The sequence below is a fragment of the Chenopodium quinoa genome, unplaced genomic scaffold (genome assembly GCF_001683475.1).
Source record: "Chenopodium quinoa cultivar QQ74 unplaced genomic scaffold, ASM168347v1, whole genome shotgun sequence".
Taxonomy (NCBI): domain Eukaryota; kingdom Viridiplantae; phylum Streptophyta; class Magnoliopsida; order Caryophyllales; family Amaranthaceae; genus Chenopodium; species Chenopodium quinoa.
The window spans coordinates 3,359,931-3,382,788 of NW_018742914.1; the positions used below are offsets into that span (position 1 = coordinate 3,359,931).

At 32.4% G+C, this 22,858-nt stretch overlaps 1 protein-coding gene across 1 annotated transcript; it reads left to right on the top strand.

Annotated features, from left to right (window-relative positions):
• The first annotated feature begins 1,592 nt into the window (after positions 1-1,592).
• LOC110727885 (probable E3 ubiquitin-protein ligase BAH1-like 1) lies at positions 1,593-7,828 on the top strand. The gene is made up of 6 exons (XM_021907463.1): positions 1,593-2,373; positions 3,463-3,701; positions 3,815-4,069; positions 5,475-5,612; positions 7,184-7,242; positions 7,462-7,828. The coding sequence occupies exons 1-6, from the start codon at positions 2,196-2,198 to the stop codon at positions 7,565-7,567; spliced, it is 975 nt and encodes a 324-aa protein (XP_021763155.1). The 5' UTR covers positions 1,593-2,195; the 3' UTR covers positions 7,568-7,828.
• Positions 7,829-22,858: the final 15,030 nt, after the last annotated feature.

Below are 22,858 nucleotides of genomic sequence, written 5' to 3' on the forward strand. Positions count from 1 at the left end.
TGAAAATAATCCCACCTTTGGATTATTTTTTAATAATCCCACCTTTACTCCCCGATCTTTTTTATTGGTCCCTACAGGTTACCTTACCTATTGTAGCCGGTTTTGGGATGACGTGGCTTCCAACAGTTATAATCCTATTAATTTCCCTTTTTAAAATTGCCAGCTCCTCAATTTTCATTTCTCTTCCTTCTTCGTTCTGTTCTAAAAAAAGCTCTCCCTTTTATACTCTGAATTTCATCTTCGAATTCAATTTCTTCTCAGCTAAATCTGTCACAAATGGCTAGTAGGAGGCATAATGGTTCAAGTAGTTCTACGTCGTCAAGAAATTTTGGCTTGGTTTCCCCAAAATTGAAGTGCAGGTGTGGTTTGGAATCAATTACTCGTACGGTTAAGAATGGTGAGAACGTGTGGTTGAAGTTCCATGGATGCCCTAGATGGCCTGTAAGTTCAATGTGTTGTGCGAAATTATATGTATTTGATTAATTAAGATAAATTAAGATAATTAAATTGGGCATTTGAAACTAGGGTTTTTATTCTAATTGAATTGTGGCTTCTTTCAGTGGGTTAATGTTAACCTCGAAGATATTGATGACCTACGATTACAAGTGTTTGAAAGAGATACGCAAGTAGCTGAAAAAGAAATGGAGATTGATTTACTTAAAGAACAATTGAAGAGGTTTGAGAAGAAATTGGGAAATAAAGAGGATGAGTTGGATGACACAAAAATGGAGCTTTGCCACACTCGAATCGAACTGATGAAGGCTACAAGGAATGAAAAGAATTTTTCCCTTGCTCTGTTTGTTTCATGGATTTTCTTTGCTTTCATGATAGCGATTTTAAAGGCATGACTGTGATGTATTTAATGATTGTAGGTAGTTTAAGTAAGTTAAGTTAGTTTAGTTTGGTTAAGTAATGCTTTTTGGTCATTTGAGTCATGTATTGAGCAAAGACCTAGTATTATGAAGATATATAAATTTGTACTTTCTCATTCCTATGCACAAGGGAATTGATTAAGTTTTCATTTAAGTTTATATAACAGTATTATACAATGAGATTTAATACTTTGGGGATGATAGATGAGTATGTGCACTAAAAGTGTTGTAAGAAAACATATATATTTCCTATCATATAAACGTATTATCGTTGGATAGATTATTACAACTCCACCTATAAAATTGATGACAAATTACATTTCACACTAATTAATTAATAAAAATATCATTCAAATGTCATTAAATCTCAAAAAAGCTATACGGATGTTGTATACTTCCTCCGTTTTTTTATTATTGCACCATAGAGGTTGAGTGCAAATATTTTGGTAGTGGAAAAAAGTAAGAGAGGGAAAGGTAAAAATACAAAGAAAAATGTAAGAGAGGGAAAGGTAAAAATACAAAATTGCCCATGTGACATATTGATAAACTAAAAAGTAAGTGTGAAAAAACAAGGGTATGTTAGGTATTTGTAGTGTAAACACAAATAATTTTTTTCCTAAAAAGGAAATGGTGAAATATTTGTGAAACTTCTTAAAAAGGCAAGTGGTGCAATAATAAAATAACGGAGGAAGTATATCTAAACTAATTTCAGATAAAGATCACAATTTCTAAGATTTTGTCCAAATTGTCCACCTCTCCTTTAATATGAACACAAGACTCTCAAACATGTAAACATGGGTCGTCTACTACAATTACACATTAGTGAAATTACACCCACCACACCAAGAAACCAAAAATCAAATGAAATCAAAGGAGAAAAAGGAAAGAAACACGGGTCTAATAAATTTGCTTTTTAGAGGAAAGAAACGTAAATACGTTACCTTTTTTAGTGTAATCTGTTTTTATTTTTATGATTTTTTCCCATATTTATTATGAAACCACTATTTCCTATAAAACCTCCAACTCTTTCTCTCATTTTCACATTTTTCACCATTTTCCTACACTCCTTCCCCATTTTTAAGCTACCCTTTTTCATATAAAACCAAAATTTTTAAATATCCACAAAAAAATCCTTAATTATATTTTTTGTTGTCTTTTTTTTTTTTTTTTTCTCATAAAAGTGTCTTTTGTATATTTTGTTCTTCATAAAGATTGAATTTTTTTTCTGCCATTTTAATTTCTGAAAAAAAGTTTATCTTTTTATTTTCTGGGTATTTGTTTTTTTGAAGAAAAAAAAAATTAAAAAATTAAAGCTAAAAAAACATGAAGTTTTGCAAGACATATCAAGAGTACATGCAAAATTGGGAGAGAGAATTTCCAGGAGTTGGATTCAAAAATTTGAAGAAAATTCTGAAGAAATGTAGGCATGATATTGATTCCCACAATTCCTGTGATGATAATGGTGATTTAATTCCTTCTAATTGTCCTCATCAATGTCCTGGTAATTTCCCTTGATTTTTTTTACACTGGTATTAATTATTTAATTAATCATCAATTAATTCAATTTCTATGTTATTTCGACAATTTAGATTATTTTGACAGGGATGTGGAAAATAATTTACCTTTTTCTGGATTTTGATTGATGGGGATTTGATTTAGCTTGAGAAACAAGTTTGTAATTATGAATATAGATGAATGAAAATTAAAAGTATTGCCTTTTTTATATAATAATTAGCTGGAAATCATTAATTTATAGAAAAGATTGAATCTTTTTGCACTTTGAGTGATCATGATTTAATTATAATTCCTTTTTTTTTGTTGATTTGGCGAAATCCTCTGTATTGGTGCTTTGCAATGTGAAAAGTGTTTTTATTGTTTTCATTCTATTTCTAGACCCTTGTAAAATACGGCTTTTGTCCTTATTCTTTGGGTTCTACTTCAACAAGTGTTATTTTTTGGCGGATTTTATTTAACAGTAGTCCATTTGATATCATTGTCAGTTTTAAATTTCGTAGTCCTACTTATATTAATCATTTTGATTTGACTGTCAGTTTTTAGTTTCGTAGTCTTATTTATATTAATCATGTTAATTTTGAAAGCCGATACTTTATAACGGAACCTATAGAAACAATAAACATTAATGAACATTGAACATACTGTCAAATTCACTTATGTATTAGGGTTTAAGGTGAAAATGTATGACCAAATCACGTGTTCAATGGCATTATTCGGTGTGTTTGTTCATTATAGTAATTGTATTTTTGGTTAGGGGAATACTTGAGAAATGGAGACATATTGTTTATGGTCCTGTTTGGTAATTAGCTGCTAGCTGGTTGTATTAACTGATTTGATTATAACATACGGTTTTTGAGCTAATTCAAAGGTGTATCCAAAAAAACTTTTAAATGATGGTATTACAAATGCAAATTTGAACATATGACAATTATGTCTGTTTTTTCCCATGCCCTTGTTCAAAGTAATATTATTGCTAGATAGAGGGGAACTGGAATCTAAGATGGTTATTACGCGAGCTTTATGTGTAATTGTTGTTCGGTTTCTAATGATGAGAACTGATAATTTGTGTTTGCAGTATGCGATGGTACATTTTTTCCGTCACTTCTCAAAGAAATGTCTGATGTAGTGGGTTGTTTCAATGAGCGTGCTCGAAAGTTGCTTGACTTGCATTTAGCAACGGGTTTTAAGAAGTATTATGTATGGTGTAAAGGAAAGCAGAACCATGTATCTTTGATTCAGGAGGGGCAGGACCTTGTCACTTATGCCATGATTAATGCAATTGCAGTTCGGAAAATTTTGAAGAAATATGATAAGGTAGAATCTTGTTACTCAAGAGATTCTTTGGGATTCTTTAGAATTAATTAATTATTAAAGATTTAGTTGAGTGTATTATAAAATATGCTGATGGTATGCTTGCAATTGGATAGGTTCATTATTCTAAGCAAGGTCAAGAATTCAAATCACGCGCTCAGAGTATGCACGTTGAGATCCTCCAATCACCATGGCTTAGTGAGCTCATGGCCTTTCACATTAATTTAAGGGATAAAAAGGCAAAGGCAAGAACGGGAGCTAATTTTTTTGAGGGCTGCGCTCTTAAATTTACAGATGGAAAGCCGTCGCTGACTTGTGAGCTCTTTGATTCTGTGAAGGTGGATCTTGACTTGACTTGTTCTATTTGTTTGGTGAGTATACTTACCTTGTATATATAAATGTCTTTTCGTTCTTCATTTGCACCATGTCTAACCCTTCAACTTTATACAATCTTAGGTGTATGTCACTGAAACTAGCACACGATATGATTAGCATGCTCAAGTTGTGTTATTTTTTATAATATACTTCATATATGAGTAATTAAAATTAGTTGCTTAATTTTGTGTCTTTCAAGCAATATTAAAGTATACTATTGACTTCTTCAATCATCATTATCGTATCTGACTCATGTAAATACTCTTTTAGAACTTCAAAGGCAGATAAATACTTCCCAGGTCTGGCCTTGTGAAACAGCTGCCTTGCAACATCATGTTGAAATGTTGAATAGTTTTTCTTGTCACGAGTCATGACAGCTTGTTACTCTGTTTCCTCACCCTAGAATATTGCTTAGTTTTGCGTTACCTTATACTCCCTTCATTCTCTTGTAATTGCTCCATTTGATTTTCATGTTTGCCAATACATTTTGATTGTTAATATTGTTTACTACATATGAGTTAAAAAAATTCATAAAAGTTAATATTATATTATACTTCCCCTGCTTTTTTTAATTGCAAAATTTGTAACACTTCTCATTTCACGATTGCCATATATTATTTCAATTGCTAATATTTAAGTTACAAATATGTAAAAATTATATAATGTGATATATAAAGTATAAATTGAGACAAAGCTAACAAGATAACATGACTATTTTTCCTTACTTATGAATCATTAAAGCTGTCAAAGTGGAGTATATGAATAGCTTAAAAGTCGAAGTGTTCCAAGTAAAAAAAATTAAAAAAAACAGTAGAAGTATTATTCAAAGAGCATAACAAATAATGCTCAAAAGACACCGCTAATATATATATATATATATATATATATATAATATATATATATATATATATATATATATATATATATATATATATATATATATATATATATGGAGGATGTTCATCAATATTAGAGCTCATCAACAATTATTTTAGTTTTACTAAATAAGATAATAATTGATTAAAAAAAATTGTGTTTGCTACTTTTTTTTTTTTCCTTAATCGTATATGTTGTATGATCCTTTTATTAATGTTTAAAAGAAAGTAAGTTATAAACCAATTAAGTTAGCTAATTTTTACTTCATATTAGCTACACCTTTTTTAAGTTACCCAATTTAAATTAGTTGTCTTTTTTTCTACATTAGGTTTACTTTTTATCCTTAAAAACTACGTGTGTTAGATTGTGTACAATTGTGGCTTGTGACTTTGATCAATATGATAATTCTATCTTGTGTTTATTATAATCAACATTATCTGTATGGGCTGGAACTTCTCTAATTGTTTAGTACATAGCTGATCTTGGAAATTGACATTTTGGGTTTTCTCTTTTAATATTATACAGGATACAGTGTTTGACCCTGTTGCTCTTACCTGTGGCCATATATTCTGCTACATTTGTGCCTGCAATGCTGCATCTGTGACTATAGTTGACGGACTGCAGGTCACATCTCCAAAGGAGAAGTGTCCATTGTGCCGAGAGGTAATCATGAATGTCCTTACTAAATTATTTTACGTTATCTCGTTCAATCTTTACCTTATCATTCAGAACAATTACAAAATGCAAGCTTCTGGATCTTGGAGTTGCAACATATTTCAAGCTGTCCTATACATATAAATCTAGCTGTTATGAGACATTAAGTATTTGTTCTGACTCCAATTAATTTACATTGTCCCAAACCCCCCCCCCCTTTCACAGTAATAGTGGAATCATTTTTATCACCTCCCCATCATTTGGATTGACAATGTGGCATATTAGGAATTCTATTAAAATCAATTAATCTGTCAGAAAAGGTGACAACTCGTCAACTCTTTCAGGATTTTATATGTGACTTAATTATCAATCAAAGAGTATATGGATTTATAAGTAGAATTTAAGAGGCGTTGATAAACAGCTTGGTTGTAGTAATACAATAATACTTTTCACCCCAATTATCTGTTTTTCTTCATGTCACATTACCACTTTAGAGGGTGTAATTTAGTGGTAATTACGGGTATAAATGTTTGAGGATAGAGTTGGATTAACATGTGGTTAAGTATTGAACTTTTCCTAAGAAAGTGATTTGTCAATTATTACCAATATTTCATTACCCAAAGGGCTGTTAATTGCTTTTGAACTCTCCCAGATTCATATTTTGTGATATTTTCTTGGGGCAAAAGTCGTGCTAAATTTGTGACCAAGCTAGTATTTGTCCTTGTCAGTAGCGTTAATCACATATCCATGTTAGGGCTTTACATGAGCTCTCCATGCACAACATACAATTTGATATGAGGAATAGAATTATTTGTTTCTTCTTTCTTCTTTCTTGAGTGCACATAAGAAGGCCATAGAAGTTAGATTGGTAGACATGTAGATTTAGAGACTAGTGATTCATCCGGATATTCTCAAATTGAAAGTAGCACCTTTATTTTAGGACAAGAATAAAAAAAATAACTCACCTATATATGATAACAATTTCTATTGGTGGGTGGGGAGTATTTGTTTTCATATTCACTAATAATTTGCGATGAGGTTGGCTTTGCTTTTTTTCACTTTACATTTTTTCATCTAATTTGTTTGAACTTACATGAATTTAATGGTCCTTATAAGAACTTAATAGCATATTATTTTAGTTGCATATTGAACTTGGTGGCCCTTTAAAACTTATGTAACTTCTTTTATTGCAAAAACAATGAAGCCCTTTACATGCTTTATAGACTGATTATTGTAATTTGACATTTATTTCTTTTTTTTATTTTTTATTTATTTTATTTTATTTTTTTTAAATGGCATTGTGGAATAATAAAATAGAGGCTTTTTTCTTTTATCTACACTTGCTAGATAATTCTTTTTTTTTTTAATTTTATTTTTTTAATGACATTAGTTTATTGTTCCTTGAACTTTCAATATTATAATCTTTTGTTTCTATCAGACGGCCTCATACCACCTCCAGACATATATTCACTAGCTGCTGTGAAACGGCAACGATATGTCATCATTTGTTCCCTGTGAAAATTTTATACATAGAACAACTCACTTGGATGTTTACTTAACTCATTTGCCATTAATTTCAGGCTGGGGTCTACGAGGGCGCTCTGCACTTGGAGGAGCTTAATATATTATTGAGCCGAAGGTAATTTCCATTATTGATATAATATGCTATTTTTCCTAATTACCCCCCCCCCCCCCCCGCCCAACCTTTTTATCTCTTTGAGGCTCCACCCCAAATGAGACTGAAAAAATAATATGATCATGAATCCTTTATTTATCTTTTTAATTACCCCCCCCCCCTTTTTATTCATCTTGCAATCACTAACATATTGCGAGTCTTTTATTTATCACTTGTGTATAGGTGCCATGAGTACTGGGAAGAGAGACTTCAGTCGGAAAGGTTGGAGAGGATAAAGCAAGCTAAAGAACACTGGGAATTTCAGTGCCGAGCTTTCATGGGTGTTTGAACTAAATTGCAGGTGCTGATTCCATCAGCCTTGTTAGGTGATCGACCTTTTGGATTTAGCTATTTGGATTTGCTTTAATTTGATTGTTGAAAGCCTTGGGCCTTTACCCTGGTGCATAATAGCTTTGTCTGTAAAATAAAAACTTTTTAACCAATAAGATACTTGATTGAGTGATCGGACAGCAATCCTTGGTTGGACTGTAGAGTGTTTTAGGCAACCTCCATTTTAAGGTATTCAGAAAAGAATCCATTTCTCTGGTTGGATTTTTGAGTGCTTTGGGAATGTTGAGTGGATCAGAAGCGTGTAAACTTAGACCCGATAAGAAATAGCATGGGCTGGGACTATGAATGATTATTCTTTTTATTCCTTGAAGTGAATTTGAATGTAAGTGTGAGGCAGTGAGTATAACTCATTTCAATTAGAGGTGATAGCGAGTCTTGCTAGGAGCTGGAGTTTGGAGTAGTTTGGTTGGTTGGCACAAACTTAGACTCGATCTCAAGCTAAGTTCGAGCTTGTCAAGCTCATATATTCAGGTTTGGCTCAATTCATGTACCTTGTTCTGAAGATAGACAAATCAGAAAATGTCGGCCAGCTTAGACCATGTAATACCTCTTACTGAGTGATTCAAATACTTACTGGGGAAGTTTCTTTCGGTCATGGATGATTTGGTGAGCTAGTCCTAAATGATGATTATTTATTGACTTATGAAATGTCGAAGAAGAAGAAACCTAGCATGTTATTAACAATCTTTGATGTAGACCTAAATAAAGCCTATGAGCTTTGTTAAAATTTATCTTAGAGCAGCAGGGTTTAAACATTCGGATGCAGTAATGCAGTTGGAAGGCTTTCTGTGGAACATGCTATGTATATTGCGTCATGGTTCTCATTACTGGATAGGCTTCACGGCTCTTCAACAGGATTCCATTTCTGGTTCAGGTGGTCTCAAAAAGTAATCATTAGGAATCACAGGCCATCCACATAGAAGATACGGAGTACCAATTTACTAAAAGGGAAAGGAGCTTCTGGAAACTCGTAAGGAGGGAGGAATAGGTCCGAGGAACTTAAAGAATACGAATATGGTCATGAGTTTCAAAGATGCGTGAAGATGCTTATAAATCTTTCTCTGTGAAGTATGCATGGGATGAGCAACTGTGATAGGTAGAATGTGTCGACAGTGTAAAGGGGTTGAAGAAAAGAACTGAAAATGCTTGATCTTCTAAGGTGACCAAATATATACCCTAGGGCGAGAACCTAGGGTATATTTGAGTCATTGGGAGGTAATTCAGATTGCAGGTTGAAAAATATACGACTAAAAGTTAACTGCGGTTGAAGAGGAAATGCATGTCAAAGACACCGGTGTATGAAAATGCTCAGAACGATGATAGTCATAGAAGTAGAAAGTTGCATGTTGTGTTTTATTGAAGGGTACTTGAACCTAAGGGAAAACGAAATAGACTACATTATATGCTTCCTCGACATTTCAAGCTGAAGCGTATGCAGTCAGCATGTTTATATGATGATAGCAGTATAGCACAGATGGAGGCGCTATGTTCGTAGGATGATAGCATTGAAGTAGGCTAATATTGAGCCATGGTTATATTCAAATGATATCAAAAGAATAGCAAATAAGGACATTAGAAGAAACTAATTTAGAGTATTCCAATCCTCGACGAGCTTTATTATTCGTCCTTAGGTGTCTATTCAGTTTCTCATTCCTCCACATCACTTTTGCTCGTCTTTTATTTTCAAGATCCATCCAATTTTTGAGGAAAAACTAAATTTTCTCACCACTTCATCTCATACATTTGACATACCTACTTACCATATTTCTTTTTCTATTCACTTTTCCCCTTTATCTTTTTTATTGTGTCATTTGAAATGTTTTTTTTTTTTTTTTTAATACTCATTTGGAACTTTAGGAATTCTATGTCCTCTCAAATCATCCATAATATAAGGAAAAAATATGATTATATGAGATTTTGTTTGATTCAACTCAATGTATACATTTTTAAAAAATTAAATTCTAATATTTTTTTATACTCCGTAATACATATATGAGAATATCAATGTTTGATTATGTATTAAAAGGGGAAACATGTGATTTACAAGCTTATATGCTGTCCAAAATAAAGTTATTTACAATGTTATCAGTGGCACTTCCCAAGAGGGATGATGATAGGACAACTCTAATGTATGATTGGAATCATCCATCACCCCTTTTAGTGTAAAATAGCTTTTGACCCGGGTAATACCTTGGGTCATTATATTTATATTATAAATGAGGTTTTATAATTAAAAATCATGTGATAAAATGCAAACATAGATTAAATTAGTTACTTTTGTTGTAAATAAAGGAGCAGTCTAGTATAAATTATATGTGTATTATAAATGAGGTTTTATAATTAAAAATTATGTAATAAAATATAAATATAGATTAAATTAGTTACATTTGTTGTAAATAAAAGAGTAGCCTAGTACAAATAGTATAAAAATATTTAAGTAAGATCAAAAAGATAATCTCACAAACGATGGAACAATGTCGGTGTCTCGTGATACAATTCATTGACTTGAAAACGAATTTCCGGCGCAATCAAGGTGCTCAATTGCATTCGTCAACACGTTCCCTAAGTTTAACCTACCACTTCCACACAAAGACACTTTTGGGGGGAAGGTTTGAGTCAAGTAACTCATGCTCAATAAAGAATAATGTGTATACACTATTGTATGGATGTATTTTTAAAGTGTAAAAATTAGAAAAAAAACTTCTTCTATTTATAAAGAAACATGAAAGAACATAGAAGAAGAATCCCAAGCATCAAAGGAGTTAGGGAGGTGAATATCCACCTTAAACATCCTCTTAAATGGAGGGTTATGAGAGTTACTTATCAAGAGAATAATTGTGGTAACTAATCATCTTAAACATCCTCATAAATTGGGGGTCATAAGTTTGAATATTGATGCTAACAATTCTTTATTTTTGTAATGAATTATAGTAATTGTATGACATGGCGCCACATCATCTGCCTAATCATGATGACACGTGGCAGGCTCATGTTTTCTCATTGAGTTTTAATATATACTAGTTTTGTGCCCCGTGCGATGCCCGACTTGTTTATGAAGTCTATTTAAATTTATCCAACGTGGCGTGACACTCAAATTTTATTTTATCGAAAATAAAACTCTAAACTAACAATTATATCCTAAAATTCTATCCAAATTTGATTCAAAATAGAATTCTAAATAACTTTTGTATCTTATGAAGTCTATTTGAACCTATCCAACGTGGCACGACACTTGACGAAAAGTTAGAATGCCAAGTGTCGCTGCCTCGTGACCTGTCTAAAAGTTTAGCTTTATATATTAGTTATATGATATATACAATTACTATATACGAAGTATATATCAAGGACGATGGCTATGTCCTCTCACCATTTTCTCTTCTTACTCCATTTTGACACTTTATACTTTTTTTCATCCACCTCATTTTCCACTATCTCTTTCCTCTCTTTCATCCTCTTCCATTTATTTTTCCCACATCAAAGGGTATCCTCTTGATATCAGAGGCGAATCTATTAAGGTCTTTGTAACACCCTAGAAATTCTTTTCTTTTAAAATACCTGTTTTGCCCTGTTTAAAAATTTAAATAGGAATATCTAAGATATTACCGCCACCGTGAAAACGGCTAAGGCAACCATCAAAGACACACAGCGGAAGACTAATTTTAAATCCATTCAAAACAAGTCAACTTGAAAAGTCAACCAACGAAAGTAAAGTCAAAATTAAAGTCAAACGAAGTAAAATAAAACCATCCTACAACTTGGAACCATTGTAGGCCCTTATTAAAACCAAACCGACTTTAAAACTTTTGCGTTAGTCATGCATGATAATAATATCATAAATAATTAAAGCGTTAAACACATCATATACTTATAGAAACTAGCATGATTCGCTCTTCACCCATGCCCATTCATGAATATGATTCATCACCTGAAAACCTCCTCTCTACTTGTCCCCACTACTCGCCATTAGAAAATGGGTCGTCGTAGGGCCAAAGTAAAGACATGGCCAAACACACATAATCAGCAAAGTTGAGTACATAAGCGTAATTAAACACGCTAATATGCTTTCACCTATCAACACACACTTACCTCATTGCACCTGTTCACAAGCACACACACCAATCAACAAGACACAATGACTAGACACTAATTAATTCATTTAGCGTTGATTACGCATCGAACGGGTTTCCTCCTCCTAACCTCCCCCAAATAAATTGAGGTTAACTGACACGGGAGCTAACCGTGCCAGCGACAAAACCACTCAAAGATGGCGGAATTCCTGCGCATAATAATGAATAAAAAGGAATGTACAGCGTCCTGTACTCCATTAGAAGTTATGGTTAAATATAAAACCCCATAACTCCCCCCATTGTTCATACTCAAGGTATATACGTTCCAAGAGTTTTGGTGCGTAATCTCTTTCACTTTACGTTATTTACCTTTTATTGGACTTGGTGATGACTCTCAAAGCATCAGAACACAATCAACAATAATTATTCAATCAACCAAACATACCAAATTAATTCTTGACCACTTAGTGACCACATATTATTTAATGTTGAACCCTTTTTAATTCTACCTCAGTGTCAAAGACACCTTAAACGCATAATGCGCCAAAAATCCTATCCCTCGGTGTTAAAAACACCTTAAGTGCACAAAGGCACCAACATACAATTTATTCCTTGTGTACATAGACACTTATATAGCTCCTTCCTCATACTTAAAGCATCAATAAAAATTATTTGAACCATAATAAAATTCCTTTTCAATATTCCAAACATAATTAAACATGTAGTTTAAGCCTTCTAACATGCCATAAATAAAAATGTGGTTCAAACACAACATGCCCAAAATATAATTTTCCAATCCACAACCATCACAAATAATTCATGCTTCACAATTCAATCACAAACACCATAAATTCACAATTCCATACATAAACCTTAGCATGATACTACTTGTAATTGATTGAAATCCAACCTAGCATGTTTCTACATCATCAAAATATGCTAAGTACGCGTACGTACCTCAAATAAGCCCTTAAAGTAGCCGATTACACTACAACAATTCCCGAATTAAGTCTCCTACATAAAGGGACAATAATACTATATTAATTCTCCTTGTATACACAATTTTCAGCAACTTAAACTCACTTTAAATAACTTATAATAACCTAAAAATTATTTAAAAACCCCTAATTAAACTCCTTTTTAATGGATAATCACACCCTTTTATTAAAAATCACAATTATACTACTTTAAATAAAATTCCAACATTTTAAACTAATCAAAAATCCTTTAAAACTTCATCAAAATACATCGTTATACTAAAATTATCCATAGAAACATTAAATTATCTCTTACCCCTTTTAAACTCAAGGATAAAATTTAAAGCATAAAAAAAACTTAGTTAAATATCAAAAACTGCCCGAAAATCATATTTAGATGCTGAATTTGGCCACGAGAGGGTGGTACTCACTACCAAAGGTAGTGAGTTTTTCTTAAAACGTTGTTTCCACACGAAAAACACTACTTTGTTTTTTTTATCAAAATCGAAGGAGTTCAGAACCTGATCGGGATTAAAATGGGATTAATATTAACGAACAAAAATCTAATAATTAAAACATGAATTTACGTGTTCAAAATAATCTGGAATTAAGTTAAACTAATAAGTAGTTATAATCACCAAAATTTCAAAACATCATTACTATAAAAGCCTTAAATCAATTATTCATAAAAACCCTAAAATCATGATTTTCAATAATTAAAACCCTAGGTTATAAAATTTACAAAATCTGAAAATTATAAAGTTTAATCATCAAAATACAATTTGATACTAATTAAAATAATTTCAAACAATAAAATCAAAACCCATAAATCGATAATTATAATTACACAAATTAATAAAACAAAGGAGAGAGAAATAAGACTAACCTTTTTTATGTGGGAAATTTTTTGGGATTCATGGGGTATTTATAGAGTAGAGAGTGTAGGGTTAAATTTGGGCTTATAAAAATGTGGGCTTGAGTTATGGGGTAGGGCTTAAGTTATGGGTTTTGGAATGGGTTATTCCAATAACAGTATGTAAGAATAATTTACATTGCCCAATAATTAATGAACGTTTGGCCCAGAACATATTTTACTTTTATAAAACTTTATATTTAAAATACTTTAACCCTTTAAAATATTTAATTAAAATACTTGAGCCCTTGACAATACATTTTATTAATACTTAAATATTTTATAAAAATACATAAAAATACGGGGTATTACATGCACAGTGAGTCACGTGACTAAACAGCAAAAAAAAAAAAAAAACTAAGAGACCGCCTATTAAATAATAGGCGGTCTCTTTGTTGCTGCTATTTGAGATTAGCCCACTGTTAGTTTTTTAAATATCAAAGAGACCGCCTATTAAAATATCAGATAGGTGGTCTCTTTGTTGCTGCTATTGCCACCACGTCATTAGAGACCTGTAACAGGTCTCTTTTTGTCAGGCATTTAAGCGCAAAGGCTGCTTTCATATTTCATTAAAGAGACTTGTTATATTTAATAATGAGTCTCTTAAGTTATCTAACTTTTTTTTTAATAATTCCTGTTTTTAAGTAAAAAAATCATAAAGTTAGTTTAATGTACTATTTTTATAATATGTATTTTTATATCTTATTTTTGGATTGAAATCATTTTGGTGAAATATAATTTTTTTATATAATTTTTGGATTGAAACAAGTGATCAATTATTGATGGTGACTCATAAGTTCGAAAATCCTGGATCCGCCACTGCTTGATATATTTTATACTATAAATATGGCCCCACTTACAAATTTAATCTTGGTAAAAGATTATTTTTTATCGATTCTTGTAATGATAAGGTTTAATAATAATAATAATAATAATAATAATAACAATAACAATAACAATAACAATAACAATAACAATAACAATAACAATAACAATAACAATAAAAGTTACCATGTTTTACCAATATTTTTATACAGTAACACATGAAATTAGGAATAAAAAGACTAATTGATACATTAAAGTACAACAAATACAAGAAATTAAAGACAAATAACTAATTATCCTCTTTTTTCCTTACCAATTACTAGTATGTCCAAATCTTGCCCATGATTGTTCCACCGGATCTTGTTTAAGTGACATATGAGTTTGTTGATCGTGAAGATCTCTGGTGTTACCATTAATGTGGATAGATTAGGATTTTGGTAGCGCGGGTTACGGTGAAAGTCGTTGCTCTTCGGTTTTCCATGATTGAGTTTTGCATAATACACATGCATGGGCATGTTGGACAGCGTCCTCGCCTGAGTTTCCATTTTTCGGGTGTCGTAGGATATAAACGTACGCCATAATCCATTTTGAAACCAATTGTTGATAAAATTCCAATGTTGTTGCATGGACTTAATGGTCCGTTCTTTTATCTCTTCAAGTTTCTCTACTCGTGCCTCTTCATATAACTTCCCAATTGCAGCAAATAAACTGACTTTAGTTTTTTTGGTATTTATTGTAACGTTCCCACTGAAATTGATGTAGCCTGAAACAAGCTTTTTTTTTTTTAACAATGCTTCTTATCTTCAACTATACTCCATGCACTAGATTTTTTTTTAATCAATCATTGGGATCTTTTCAAGTAATGTCAACAACATCATCATTGATTAGATCTTCTAAATGTTGAGCTTCCTACACTTCTTGTGTTGGAGTGATCCATAGGTTGGGTAAAATGTTGGGACATGGGAAATAATGGGACATTTTGTGAAGATGAACTCACATGAAATTGGTGAGGAATTTGAGATGTATAATTTGGGTTTATCGATCTTTGTTGGCTACCATGCCGTTGCAAAGCAGCTTGAAGTTATGGATTATTGAATATACTTGGATCAAAAGGGGGAGATTTTGAATTGTATTGAGGATTTGGATCATTTGAAAAATTCATATATTCTTCTATAATTATGATTATTTTAATCCGTTATAAAAAAAGAGGAAGGAGAGAAAATGAAAAATTGAAGTGCATAATAAATCGCCAAAATTAGGTTCAATTGTAGAGAAAATAAATAAAGCCGTTGGTAATACATTTTTTAAAAAATTTGTTACCGTTTGTGATTAATTACCGTTATAATTTTTTGAACTAGTAAAATTATGTAACAAAAAAACAAATAACAAGGTGACATTTGTCAACCAATAGCAGGTCATTTTTAAAATGTAGCTGTTGTAATTAGCTTTGCCATTCTAATGTATGTGACCATGTGTCAAGAGCTTTTTATTTTTATTATTATTTTTTTTTAATTTGACAAAACGTTGTCGTTTGTTATTGTAAATTGCTGGAAACATTGAGTTTTTGTTATATAGCTATATCCTCTTGGCACGAAAGACGAGGTGTTCAATCCTTCACCGGATGAGGATTGTTGGAAATCCTCTTCCCCTTGAGGATCCTCAACATTACCCTACATCAAAGAGGATGTGTCTAAATCAACAAAAAACCCCATACAAGAGGATATATATATATCCTCCTTGATATTTATGCTCATAGGCAAACTATTAATGAAAGTGGACAACACCATTTAATTTGTTTAGTATTAGGTATCCCCGTCTATTATTTTACCTAATCCCAAGTTAGTAAAAGTTTTACTTAAAGAGTCAATACTTAATCCATATAATGTGTTTGAATGGACATGAACAATGGAAAACAATGTTATTCACAAAAGGGAAAGGGATTCTCATACTAGCTAGAGGCTTTCATCACAAACTATTACGCACAATATCAAACACATTTTATGATCATTAGGGTATCATATATTTGATCTCTTAGATAGAAAATTAAGGCAATATGAAAGAAGGCACAATTAAGGTAACATATAAACATAGAGGCAACAAGAAAAAGGAAAAACTAAGGCATCTTATGAACAATTAGAAAAGAAGGCAAAAATTGAGGCATGCATCATAAACATATATAGGGTCAACATGAAATAATTTCACATGACATTGAGACAACATGACCTTTGGGAAACTAAGGCAAAAACCATAGTAAGCAACAGTGGGTGGGGGACTTGGGGGGAGGGATACATAATTTATGCAACATCATTTCAAAATGAAACAAGATCGGTAAGGCAATATCAACAAATATCCACCACTCCCAGCCACCATAGAACACACACAAACACCTCTGTCACAAAAACACATCTGTTACAAAAACACATCAAGCTCCTAGTCGGCAACAGATCACAGTTGTTGGTATCTAAACATCTATCAATACATCCAACTAGCTATTAATATGTAATTGATAAAATAAATAAAATAGGAAAAATATAAAGTAAGAGAGAAAAAAGGACTCAATTATGTGATAATTAACATATTCATAGACTGTGTAAGAGACAGTTTGTATCACAAAAATCACTTACATATCCTTCCACGCATATCAACAACATCACCATCACATTCTCAAGCATTAACACCAACACAATTGATGAATGTCTTCGAAAAAAAATATTAAAATTATCTACATATTTGTCTACATTATATTGGATCGATTGATGAATAATGTTTGAAGTTAGTAAGTTTCTTTACTTTTTTCTACTTTTATTTTTTCTAATTAAGTATAAAATTTTCTTTACTTTTTTTTACTTTTATTTTTGGGGTGGAAAAAGTAAAAATAAAAAAAATAAAAAAATAAAAAAAAAAAAAAAAAAATTGTTGTTGATTTTCTTTGTTTTTTAGGACCAATAAGCTATTGTTCATTCTTTTTTTTTCGCTCAGAAGATGAGCAAATTTAGTTTTGCTCATGAGCAGCAAATTTAAAAATGCTCATTGATGTAGTACATTATTTTTGGTTTTTGTTCATAAAATTTGCTCATGAGCATTTTTTTTACTCATTGTAGTGAATGCTCTTAGGAACACTTTTTAGTACTGTATATTAGTATAAATATGTTTTTCTCCATTTTAAACATACTTTTTTTTTTTGAAGCAAATAGAGCAATATATTCATTAACTAATAATCAAGGAATCCGACAAAATATAGGGATTAACCTCACACGGACAATGGTTAACCCAAACTTGTTAGACCCCGAATGGGATTAACTTAGCTAGATGATGTGCAACACATTTGCCATCTCTTTTTACATGAGTCCAAAGAACAAGGTCAAAAGAAAAGGTAAAAATAAGTAGATATTTTTCGATCAGGGGCAGCCCATTAGTGGGACTCCATGGGGCTTGGCCCCTGATGACTTTAGAAAAAAAAATTTAAAGCCCAATTAAAAAAAAAAAAAAAATCCAAAACCGATTGTTTTATCTTTCTAGGCGGCTAGTAAACTAAGGAAAGGAAAAGATTCCTTCCCAATTTTCAAAACCTCTGCTCCATATTACGTATTCCTCATCAAGTCATCAATACACCTAAATAATTAATAAATATTCACTTTTTTCAAGGTTCCAATTCAATTCCAACTTCCAAGAATAAATTACAAATTTACAATATCAGTGTATCAGGTATTATACTCGACTACTTTCTCAATTTTTTGTTTTTAAGTTTTTGTTTTCAATTTTTTTTACCTTTTGCAATTAAAATTATTTATCTTATACTATGTACTATTGATTAATTTGAGCATTAATAAACAAATTGATAATTTTAGGTGATAAGACGTTATCAAAGTCAAAAAATTACTTAGTTCAAAGTATAGAGCACGTTTTCCCTTCAGTACGTCGTTCTTTATTTCTCTATTAATAATTATCAATTGATAAGTTATTTTTACCTTTTGATTTATACTTGTGATTTGTGAATTTTAATGCATTGATAATTAACAAATTAGTCATTAAGGAATGTGTGCTTAATTGCTTAAAGTTAGTTTCTTGTTTCATTCATATTACATTTTTTAATTTGTTGCTACTTGTTAGAATTAGATAATTGATTATAACGTAAATGTTTTATTTTTTCAAGAAAGATGTATGACATTTATAAAATAAATTTAACATATAATTAATTTCAAGTAAAAAAATATGAAGAAACAAAAATCTATTGCCTCCTTTTTCAAACGAAAAGAGCCAGAAAATGGCACAACACCCGACGAAAATAATCCAGTTAATTAATATACTCCTATCCGGACACATAATCATGAAGAAGGTACGTCGATCATTGACAATGACAATGTGGATATCAATTCTTTAGATAGTGGCTCAGGGTTACGTCCTCCAATATGGGGCTTATCTAGTTGGAAAACGAAATGAAATAATACATGCTTATATTAAATTAGGGCCTTGTCAACCTCAATTGGCAGAATATCCATTTTCGAGGCCTACAAAGCATCGTCGCCGATTTCAATCTACTTGGTTTGCTAAGTTCCCAGATTTATCTGTTTACTGAAACACCAATAAATTCTCGGGTAAAAACATTTACTTTGACCGGTTTCAAAAATTGGAAAAAAGTCAATGACGGGAAACGTTGTGGGTTCCTTGCTAATATTGGAGAAGGTCCATGTATAGCTCATCGAAATGCGGTTCAATTATACAAGACTCTTCCTAAGCAAAAAAAAAAATTATTTGTAATGATTTTTACAAACAAAGTGAAATGCAAATCAAGAAAAATCGATTGCATTTAAAGGCCTCTATCGATGTCCTTCGCTTGTTGACTACACAATATTGTCCTTTAATAGGCCACAATGAAACAAATAATTCAAAGAATCAAAGAAACTATCTTAAATTCAAAAAGGTGTTGGCTGCATATAATTAAGATGTTTCCAAAGCTATGCGACAAGCTCCTTATAATACCAAATGTACTGCTCTCTTGATTCAAAAAAAGATTCTCATATTATTTTAAATAAGGTTCGCAACTTGTAGGGAATAATTTCAAGCGTTAACCCCTAGATTGAACCCCACTGTGATCATACACTAAAGTACGGTGGCGTCCAAAGGGAAAGAAGATAGAGCAAAAGAGTCGCCAACAAGTTTTAGGAACTTGTAAACCGTTCACGAGGTGAAGGTTACACCCCTTAACGATCCAGGAGATCGTCAACTCCAATAGGTCTGGAACCATGACTGGTGTTCGGGGATGAAGGTACAAATCCAACCTAAAAGAGATTGAACCTGCCCTAATAATAGGCCTCTACTTTATTCTGATCGTATTCATGTGCGCTTTCTGACTAACATGCAATCAATAGGATTAACCCTAAACCTGTTTATCTATGTTGGTTGATTATTAATGCACAAATAAATCTATTATTGGCGATCACTTGAATTATAATCATAATTAACCCTAACAAGATTATTAATTATCTTATTAAGCGTGATAACAAGTACGAATTCTCTTTAAACATGCATAAAAGGTGTGATCAAGCAATAACAATAAATATAATCAAGCAACATAATAACAATCATCAGTAATAATAATAATAATTATGATCATAATCATAATAATAATTATAAAATAACCATCATCAAAATAATTAAAAATCATAGAAGTAATCATGTTCATGTTAAAGCATAATAATAATAGCAAGATCCTAGGCATGATACTAACAAGATTAATAACAAACCCTAGCATGTCACTAAGCAATAAAAATCAAAGCTTTAACCCTAACATGATACTAACATGAATATTAAGAAAAGAAAAATAGGAAGCATCATAGAAATCATAATTGATATAAGCAAATCACCCTAAACATGATACTAGGAAGCAATAAAACATCCTAACATGATACTAGGAATCATAATAACAACCTAAGCATGATTTCTATATCATAATAACAATGTAAACAATTAAAACACTTACTTGGATGCCTTGTACCTCTTTCTAATAACAAAATACACACGTTAGTAACTTCAAGGAAAATAATAAACAAACAATTAAATTAAATAATTGAAAGAGAGATTTGGGACCAAACCCTCAGAAATTAAAACCTTTCACGTCTAGGGCGAAGGCAAATTCGAATATAGCTAGGTGTTTCTAGATCTAATGAATGCGGAATTTTGTATGTAATGTTCAGAAAAAAGAGAGAGATATGGTGAATAATTAAAAGAGAATGAGAGAATTAATGATTGCGAATGAAAACTTGTTGTAGGTCCATGAAAACGGAGTTTTTAATACGTTATTTATAGAGAAAATCAGCCAAAAAGATAAGATTAACAAAACAGAGTCTGCGCACGCAAAACGGGATTGGCGCCAGGAATTGGCCATTGGCGCCAGGCGCCAACGTTAGCGCCAGGCGCCAATACTGGCGTTAGGCGCCAATCCTGTTTTTGACACGTTTTTTAAAATCAGATAAATTTGGCCGTACAGGAGGATAAAATCGTATCTTTTCCTCAAAAATGCTCTTTGATTTTAATTAAAACTCTGAAAAATCAACAAAAGTCAATTTATCAATGCTAATTGAATTAGGAATGAAAAGAACCTTCTAGAAGAATGTAGAAGACTAGAACCATTCCTAATTGCATTAGGAATGATAAATCATATTAGGCCCTCCTCTAGATCATTGGGCCGCATATAAGGCTCAAACCGGGCCCAGTTTAGTAAATTGGCCATAACTTCCTCAATATTCATCGGAATTGGGCTTATAATATATCGTTGGAAAGCTCTTGTCAAGCCCCATCCAACTACACTACTATTGGACCCATATCATGGACCAACCAAACTGGATTGGCTGTTTTCTTAAAATGAGTTTTCAAAAACAAAGAGAAGAGAAAAGAAAATTAAAATTATCCGCAACACTAGAATTTCCACACTTTCGCTTCATTCGATTATGATTCGACGTGAAAGGTATTCATCACAGGGTTTGGTTTTGGGGAGACACAAATGGGTGTCTACAAAAGCCCCCACTTTGACTGAGTTTGGAGAAACGCGAGTTTCGAAAACAAAAGTCAAAGTAGCGATAGGGACGAAGAATGATTCAGAACGTTCTGCGATCCTAAACCACTCTTGTAACGCCAATACCTGCAAACTAGCGTTAGTTAAACAAATAAAAGAGTAAAGAAACACGTATCTTGCACCGTCGAGCACACGTCTCTGAAAGTAACCGATTGTTCTGATGACCTCCTGCAAGCTAGAGAATGCCATCCCACTTGAAAACCGCTACGCCTGTAACTGCTTCCAAATTAGAAGATTGCTTCGCCTGAAACGATCCTCCTCCGCTATGATAATATCCCACGTCCAAGGGAATACCAACGAAGATTGCTTCTCTTGAAATTATCCCAATCCGCATTGATAATATTCCACGTCCAAGGGAATACTATCGACGATTATTTCTCTTGAAACAATCCTCATTCGCATTGATAATATTCCACGTCCAAGGGAATACTATCAAAGACTGCTTCACTTGAAACAATCCTCAGCTGTTTGTGACAACTCTCCACAATCTAGGGAACGCCACCTTGTTGTTTCGATGTTCACTCGTCTCTGAACAAAGAGCTTCTTTTTGATATTTTCTTCTGAATGATGTGTCCACGCGTCTCTGAACGAAGAGCTTGATAATAGGATATCTTTGATGATATGTCCACGCGTCTTTGAAGCAAAAGAGCTTGACGATATGTCCACGCGTCTCTAAACAAAGAGCTTGAAAGAAATGTCCACGCGTCTTTGAACAAAAGAGCTTTGATGAAAATGTCCACGCGTCTCTGAACAAAAGAGATTTTGAATGATATGTTCACGCGTCTCTGGAGCAAAAGAGCTTGACGGAAATGTTCACGCGTCTCTGAACAAAAGAGCTTTGATTGATATGCCCACGCGTCTCTGGACAATAGAGCTTGAATGAAATGTCCACGCGTCCATGAACAAAAGAGCTTGAATGAAATGTCCATGCGTCTCTGGAGCAAAGAGCTTTGATGGAGATGTTCACGCGTCTCTAAACAAAAGAGCTTCGATACTTGAACGTTTTTTGCGATAATATTCCGAAGAAGAAATTTCCGAAGACCAACGTTTGTCGATCTCTAAAGCTCGCTTGAACTTTGTTTGCGCTAAAACCAGTATGTCGGTGTCTCCGTGATTAGGCGCTTTAAGCTAAGTGAGACGATCTTTCATCAAGTCAACCACTTATCGTGATTGTAATTAAACTGACTACTTAATCATGTCAAATTTCTTATAGGGGCTAACTGGCGTACCAAGGAACCCAAAATTGCTGTATGAGGTCGAAATTACCTTTCTGATAGGCTTCGAGCTCTGTTGCTGCTGAAATATCTCTGACGGCAAGAATTGGAGTAGGGTCTTCCCTATTCTGCTGCACCTGTATTTATTTTTTACTATAGAA